Source organism: Macrotis lagotis, chromosome X (genome assembly GCF_037893015.1).
Source record: "Macrotis lagotis isolate mMagLag1 chromosome X, bilby.v1.9.chrom.fasta, whole genome shotgun sequence".
Lineage (NCBI taxonomy): Eukaryota > Metazoa > Chordata > Mammalia > Peramelemorphia > Peramelidae > Macrotis > Macrotis lagotis.
The window spans coordinates 133,661,312-133,668,811 of record NC_133666.1 but is presented as its reverse complement, the minus strand read 5'-3'; the positions used below and the strand labels follow the sequence as shown (position 1 = coordinate 133,668,811).

At 51.3% G+C, this 7,500-nt stretch overlaps 1 protein-coding gene across 1 annotated transcript; it reads right to left on the bottom strand.

The window, feature by feature from the left end:
- Positions 1–467: 467 nt before the first annotated feature.
- On the bottom strand, positions 468–6,354 carry UNCX (UNC homeobox). Its single transcript, XM_074201096.1, has 3 exons — positions 5,604–6,354; positions 4,869–5,044; positions 468–1,992 (listed from the first exon to the last, which is right to left on the bottom strand). The coding sequence occupies exons 1-3, from the start codon at positions 5,881–5,883 to the stop codon at positions 820–822; spliced, it is 1,629 nt and encodes a 542-aa protein (XP_074057197.1). The 5' UTR covers positions 5,884–6,354; the 3' UTR covers positions 468–819.
- Between the last annotated feature and the right edge of the window lie 1,146 nt (positions 6,355–7,500).

Genomic DNA, 7,500 nt, shown 5'->3' with positions numbered 1-7,500 from the left:
CCCTTTGGGCAAGAAACCGAGTCCCCGCAGCAGCCACCGGAAAATAATTACTTTCATATCAAAACTCTGCAGGAGCCGGCCCGGTCCTACAGCCCCCGGCTCCCTAACCTCCCGTGTCTCTGTGTGTGTGTGTGTGTGTGTGTGTGTGTGTGTGTGTGTGTGTGTGTGTGATGGGGGTGAGGAGGGGTAAGGGGGTGGAAAAGGAGAGCTTTAACTGAATAAATTTGTTCAATCAAAGACACAAAAACACACTCACACAAAAAAAGAGGAATCGGACTCAGGACTTCAGGGAGAAAGAGGGGAGAATGTTTCTCCCATTGATACCCCCTACTAGCCAATCCCCATCCCTGGCCCCTGCCCAGCACTGGGGTGGGGGAAGGGGGGGACTGGGATGTGAACAAGAGAAATGACCCGGGGTTGGAGGGGGAAAGAGTACTAGAAGAGTTTCTGTGTTTTCACCAGCTTTATTTATCAAAAATTTTACATATATAAATATTCTTAGACATTTTTGCATTTTACAAGGTTGAGGATTCTCGTTGTGGGTTTTTGTTTTGTTTTGTTATTCTTTCTTACTCTCTCGCTTTCGGTCTGTGATGAGGGTTCGCACCCCAAAATCCAGCTGTTACTGCTAAGGTCGAAATTCAGACATCTTTTTGCTTTCTTTTTTTTTTTAAAGAAACGAAGGGGGGAAAAAAACGTTTCTAGAACCGATCACCTGATTCGTTGTGTGGACGCCTGATGTGGGGCCCGTTCGCTCCGTTGCGGGGCAGGGGAGCCGACATCCCTTTCGGCCCGGCTCGGCCTGGCCCGGCTGGGCCGTTAGTCCATATCGAGTTCTTCGCAATCAGGACCGCCAGGCTCCGTAGGGCCTCCTGGTTCGGTCGCGCTACAGTTCGCTGCGTCCCCGCAAGGGCTAGGCTCCCGGGGGAGAGGTGCCGGAGAGGGCGACTGGGGAAAGCCTCCCCCACCCCCACCTGCTTCTGTACCACAGCCCGCTCCAGCTCCGGGTCCCGCTCCAGCTCCGCCGCTCTCCGCCGAGTCCCTGTAAGCTGAGGGTGCCAAGGCCGTCCCCGCCGGGCCGCCCCCACTGCTGCTGTCTGGGCTGCAGTTGGCAAAGGGAGAGTTCGTGGAGCCCGGGCCAGGGTAAGCTGGCGCCCCCGAGGCTGACCCGAAACTGGCCTGACCAGGGTTAGAGGCGGGGGGCGGGGGAGCTGGGGGGGCGTCTTTAGGAGCCTGCTCCGGGCCGGGCCCGGCCTTAAGGGCCGCTTGGGGGACGAGGAAGCCGAGGGGCTGCGTGATCGGATAGAGCAGGAAATGTCCTTTGCCGATGAGGGTCCGCGGGGCGCAAGGCAGGCCCGGCGCAAAGTCCAGAGTGGCTGGCGCTTTTCGGCGCGGGGGTGAGTCGGACAGGAGGCTCTCTACGCTGAAAGGGCTGGGCTTGGGGAACCCGGAGGAGCCTCGACCTGGGGCGCAGTCCGAGGAAGAGGAGGAAGAGGAGGAGGACGAAGAGGAGGAGGAGGACGAAGAGGAGGAGGAGGACGAAGAGGAGGAGGAGTCCTTATCCGGGAGCCGGCTCAGCCTCTGCTGCAGGCCGGCGCCGCTTCTTTGGCTCGGGTAAAAGGCTGGTTCACAGCTGCCGGGGGCCGGGGGCTCGCCGGCCGCGCTGGGAGCAGGCCGTGGGCCTTTGCCCGGGGGCGGCTCCGGGGGCTCCGGGGAGAGGCCGCCACCGCCGCTGTCACTGTCGGAGCTGGGTGTACTGTGCAAGGACAGGCTGCTGGGAGAGTGCAGGTGGCGACTCTGGCTCTTGAGCAGTTTCTTCTCGTGCTTGCGTTTCTTCTTCTCCATCTTCTCCAGCTCCTTTCGGGCTATCTCCTCCGGGTCCATGGGCTCCCCGCTGCACGTGGTGGGATGAGAGTTGTGAGCCGGCCGCCCCGGCCCTTTCTTGGTATTCTCCTTCTTTCTCCATTTGGCCCGGCGGTTTTGGAACCAGACCTAAAAAAGCCGGATAAGGGAAAAGCAAGGGAGAGTCAGACTGGGGGGCCGGGGCCGGGGCGCTGAGGGGGAGGGAGTGGAGACCAGAGGATACAGAGCAAACGGGGCCCTGATGTTGCTTCTCTACCCTAGCGGGAAATTGGAGTTGGGAGGGGGAAGGTGTTCTGAATGGCCTCGTGTTAAAAAACAAAAAGTGAAACTAGGCAGGCTAGGTGAAAGGGGAGAATAGAAAAGAAGCTATTCCTGAATTTCCCTGTTATGGGATTTCATCTACACACTCGACTAGGCCGCAGATTCAAGCATCCTTTTGATCCAAGAAGTGTTTATAGGGATACATGGATGCTGCCCTCCCAATACAGTCTGCTCCCCGCTGATTCCTCAGTTCTGGGCTAGCTTTAGATGCTGGAGCTCAATTTTCAAAAACCAAGAGGACTGCCCAAAGTTAACTGGGTGGTGCTATGTCAAGAAATAGTGGAAAGAAGAGCATCTCTTGCCTCTCTCTCTCTCTCTCTCTCTCTCTCTCTCTCTCTCTCTGTCTCTGCGTCTCTCTGCGTCTCTCTCTCTCTCTCTCTCTCTCTCTCTCTCTCTCTCTCTCTCTCTCACACACACACACACACACACACACACACACAAATACACAAAATTTGAGAATCTAAGAACCTAATCAGCCTTTTGGGCTGCCAAAAACCTCGGCTTCTTTTCAGTCAAGAGAAGCCTTCACAACTTTAAGCTCCAAACTCACTCACCCAAGTCCCACAACCTGCCTCTTTCTACGTGATCCCCAGAAGAATTTAAAGCTCATAGAGTTCTGATTTGGTGAGTGGTGACTGATTTCTAAACCCACTCATCATTCCTGCCGGAATGAAGTGCAAAAAATGCATCCAGCTGGGGACCAGCTGGGGCTTCCCCATCCCTAGCTCCAGCGCTGGTGATAGAGGAACCCAACGAGGGTCACAGTAGTACCTCTCTTTTACTCAACACTTCCTATAACGTTTCTTAACTTATTTAGGCCCCAGGGTCAAGGGTCCTGCCAGAATAAGAGCAAAATAATCTGAACCTTCGTTCCCAGAGTGTTCAGAATGGAGAGGAAGAAATTCCAGAGACAGTCTATATATATATATATCCCACTTATCTTTTTTCCCCTTTCGCCCTCATCCCTTACTGAGTCACTTCCATGAGAATGGTTTGCCACGGTTTTCTTTTGATTCTCACTTTGCCCAGTGTCGCTAGTAATCATCCCCCAACACAGGAAACACAACATAGGAAAACACAACACTCAACAATCCACTTCCTCCCACACAGGTACATATGTACAAATTCCTTATTTCTCTTAAACCACCCTCCTCAAACACCACACGCACAGGCATCCGTGCCTTTAAGAAAGAGGATGATTAGAAACCAAAATTAACGTGTTTTTTGGACGCTGTATCATAGTTATCTCTAACAGGACGAGAGAAAAGTATTTGTACCTAGAAAAAGATGGAGATGTGTTTGTTTAGACCTCTCCCAGTCTTGTCAGTAAGAAAGCAGCGCCGGTACTTGGTGCTGGTAGCTCCTTTCTTTGTGCCCATCGCAGACCGCCTTGTCACTGAGAATTACTCATTATCGTATTAGAGGGAAATGAAGGGGTCTCGACTTCACTTAACAATCTCAGAACAAATTGGATAAAAGGATTTCAAAACAGAAGAGGTCATGAGGGGAAGGAAAAGCATTCAGTAAATACACCTTTTTAAACAATGCTAATGGGCGAATTCGCTGCGGCGCAATAGCCTCGCCCTGCCTCAGTCTAAACGTTCCAGAGTTTCACGCAAATAACCAGGCTTCAATTACAAGGAACCCAACTTCCCCACTTCACCAAAAACCTCTATGTTCCACGAAAACATTAATTAAGCAATTTCATTTTGAATTTTTAATGCACCAGATTAACGCTGTATTTTGAAAAGTGAAAGCTGCCCCACAGTTTCCATACCAAGGAGATGCAAATAAAAAAAAAAATCAGGGGCGTTAGATAGATTCTGTTCCTTTCAGTTCTCGGATGTGTTAACTATTTAAGTTTCCGGCTCCCTTTCCTCTGCTCTCCCCCTTCTGAAAAGCGATGAATAAATACATGTTTTCTATCTGAATATTTTAGAGCCAAATAAACAAACAAACGGGTTTATTCAAAGCAAGGGAGAGGAGCAGCTGTTCAGTGGAAAAGGGGAAACACAGGCGCAGCTTGGAAGTCGTTTGTGTCTGAACTTCATGCCTAGTTCCCCTTCACCTCTACTGTTTGTCTGTTTTCCTCCTATTTTCAATAACGCTTCCCATATATTCCCTTCCCCCCACACCATATCCTATTCTTTAATAGCTCAACAATCCCTCTTGTACTGGTGACTTTATTTCACCCATACACTCTCCCCAACATACATTCATCTCCAGTATCCAAGACAGCTGATTTCTGAGTTAAACTGATTAAAACAAATTCTGCTCTTTTAGGGCCTATTCTCTTCTCCCTCCCCTCCTCTTTATCAATAGTCCCCCTCTCCCATGGTGATAAATCTTTACACATATCTTTCTTCCAAAACGCGCTAAGGACTGGAACTGGGATTTCACCCCTCTATAGTCAATTTCACACACACACAAGCACACACCCCCATCACCCCCACTCCCCCCCCCCATATTACTCGCCGGCGGCGCAGGAAAGTAAGGTCACCACAGACCAGACCAGAGAGGACTCGACACTGGAGTCCTAGAACAAAAGGGAGGGGAAGAAGGTAGGCAAAGGGAGGGGAAGGAGTCTGAAAGCCACTCTCTGCAAAGGCTGGCCCTGGGAACCGGGAACTCCTGTGTCCTAGGAGGGAGAGTGGCGGATGGGGTGTGTGTGCTGGGACTGTTACCTGCACTCGGGACTCCACCAGATCTAGGCGTAGAGCCAGCGCTTCCCGCATGAAGACGTCTGGGTAGTGGCTCTCGTTAAAGGCCTTCTCCAGCTCCTCCAGCTGCCAGCCGGTGAAGTTGGTACGGGTTCTTCTCCGCTTACAGCCTGGACTCTCCTTATCCGGGTCTCCGGAGTCTGTAAGGGTACACAGGAGAGGAATGATGAGGTCAGACCTCTGGCTTGTGTTCCTCTGCTCCCTCCAAAGGATCACGCTATTTATCTTCATCCCTGCCCAGTTTTACTTACTACAAGGAGTAGATCGGGGATCCCCACTCCCCCCCTCCCAAATCATAGAACGACTTCGTCCGGAATACCCAAAGTCTGTGCCCTTCCCCTACTGTAGAGGTGATAGAAATTCCGTCCCCTCGCCATCTAGTGCTGCGCTCACCCAAGAAAGGCTAGGGAGTTTTAGTTTTGTCTGGAGTGAGGGACCCCGGGAGAAAAAAACCACTGAGTTCCTCGGAGCTATTCCTTCACCCAGAACCCGATTAACTCGAGTCCCAGGACAGACCCCAACTTTCTTAAATCTTGGGGTCTGTGTTCCCTGGCAGGGAAGGTTTACCTGGTTATCAACCCACTCCTCCAAGAGGGAGGAAGGGTAACTTTTTCCGAAAGGGACTGAGCTTCTTCCCCTGACGGCGCCCCCCACTGTCCGCCCCATAGTTAACCCTCCCTTCTCTATCCACAAGCCTACCTGACAGCTTGAAGGTCTGACTGTCCCCGCTCACCCCGCAGCCCGACGGCAGCAGTGGGGTCGGATTGACTACTGAGGCAGCGCAAGAACCGTTCAGTAATCCATCTATGGAGAAGGGGACCGAAGCGGCGGCAGCGGCCGCCGCGGCCGCGGACTGCAGCTGGTGCCCCGCCAGCTCGTAGACGTGGTGGTGGCCTAGGGGGTAGGGAAAGCCCACCATGCCGCCCAGAGAGCCCCCGAACTGGGCATGGGGGTGATCCAGGATGCGGCTGTCCATCATCTCCGGGGTGGCAGGGCGCAGCTGGAGCTGAGGAGGAGGAGGCGCAGGCGGCGTCGGCGGAGGAGGAGAAGATAGGGACCTGGAGCCCAGTACATGCTTCGCCCGGACTCCAGCGCTTTACTTTATCAACATCAAGCTCCCGATAATTAGCACCGGCCGGGGGAATTTGGGACCAATAAGAAGCGCTAATCGGGTCTGACGTCAGAGGCGTGCAGGGTGCAAGGAAACGTTTTCCATATCGATTGCTAATTATACCTGACATGCACCTCAATAAACAGTATCAGGAACTGTCACAACAAGACGGGAGTGGGGGGGGGGTGTTGGTGGGGGAGGAAAGGAACGGGGATACAAGAGGGGAGTCGACCTGGGGGGAAAGAGAGGGCCTGGGGGCGGGGGAAAGACGGGGAGGGGTGCAAAGAAGAAGAGAGGCTAAGGGGAACTTTGAGACTGGATTGGAGCCCCCCAGTTAAATACCCAACAACCGGAGTCACACTCAGCACCCTCCCCTCCTTTCCCCTCCCACTCCTTTCCCCTCCCCTCCCCCTGGACTCCCCTCCCCTCTTCAAATCACTAATAGATTTCCCTTTAAAACATTCACCGGCGTGTTGTGGGGATTTTTTTTTCCACCAGAAATGCTGTACTCTCTGAACCTTTAAAGTGATGTTGCTCCAATTACAGAGAGACATTGAGCGGCAAATAGACTGATCCAATAATAGGAGATTCATCATCCTCTCTTTCCGAAGCTGTCACATTGAATTTAAAACTACAAGGGCTTTTCATCTCCTCTCCGGCTCTATACAGCAGGGGAAAAGAAGGGAGGGAGGGAGGGAGGGAGGAGGAGGAGGAGGAGAAAGAGGAGGAGGGAGGAATGAAATAAAGAAAAACCTTTTATTATATTTAAAGGCGATCTTACGTTAACAACAAAATTCTAATTAATGCCATCCAATATTGATCGATGGGCACAACAATCCAAAATTATTTTGCTACTGGAGAAGGTGGCTAATGAAGCTTAGTCAACTGCTCTCCCAAATCTAGACAACCGAGGGAGGGATAACTGGTAACTTTAGGATTGCCTCTCCAATCTTCCCCGCCCCCCCCCCCACACACACACTACCACTAACCAGGAAAAAAGAAATCTTGGTTGGTTTGATTCTTCCAGTGATGGATTAGGGCAAAACAGTCAACCCATTTGTTATAATTAAATTATGCTCTTGGAGAAGTGTCACTCCTTTGGATACTCTAAAATATTGATAGAATCAAAGTTAAATCATTGAAGGACATTTTCTTAAATAAGTAGCAAATTAGGTCTGTGGGTGGATGAGAAAAATTAACTTTAAAAAAATTTCATAGTAATTTGGTCTTATCATAGCTTCTTCAACCAAAACCTGCTTTAAATCTGTTTTGTTTGCTTCTGATGGAATGTGTGAGTGAAGAGAATGAAGATACTAAATGTTTTCTTACTGTTCCTTACTTTTAATCTGGTTTCAGTGCACAGGGAAGAGGGGAAGGGGAGGAGAAAAAGGAGGAGGAGGAGGAGGAAAAAAGGAGAGGAGGAAAGAAGGAAAGAAAGAAAGAGGAGGAGGAAGAGGTGGAGAAGGAAGAGGAGGAGTGGAGGAG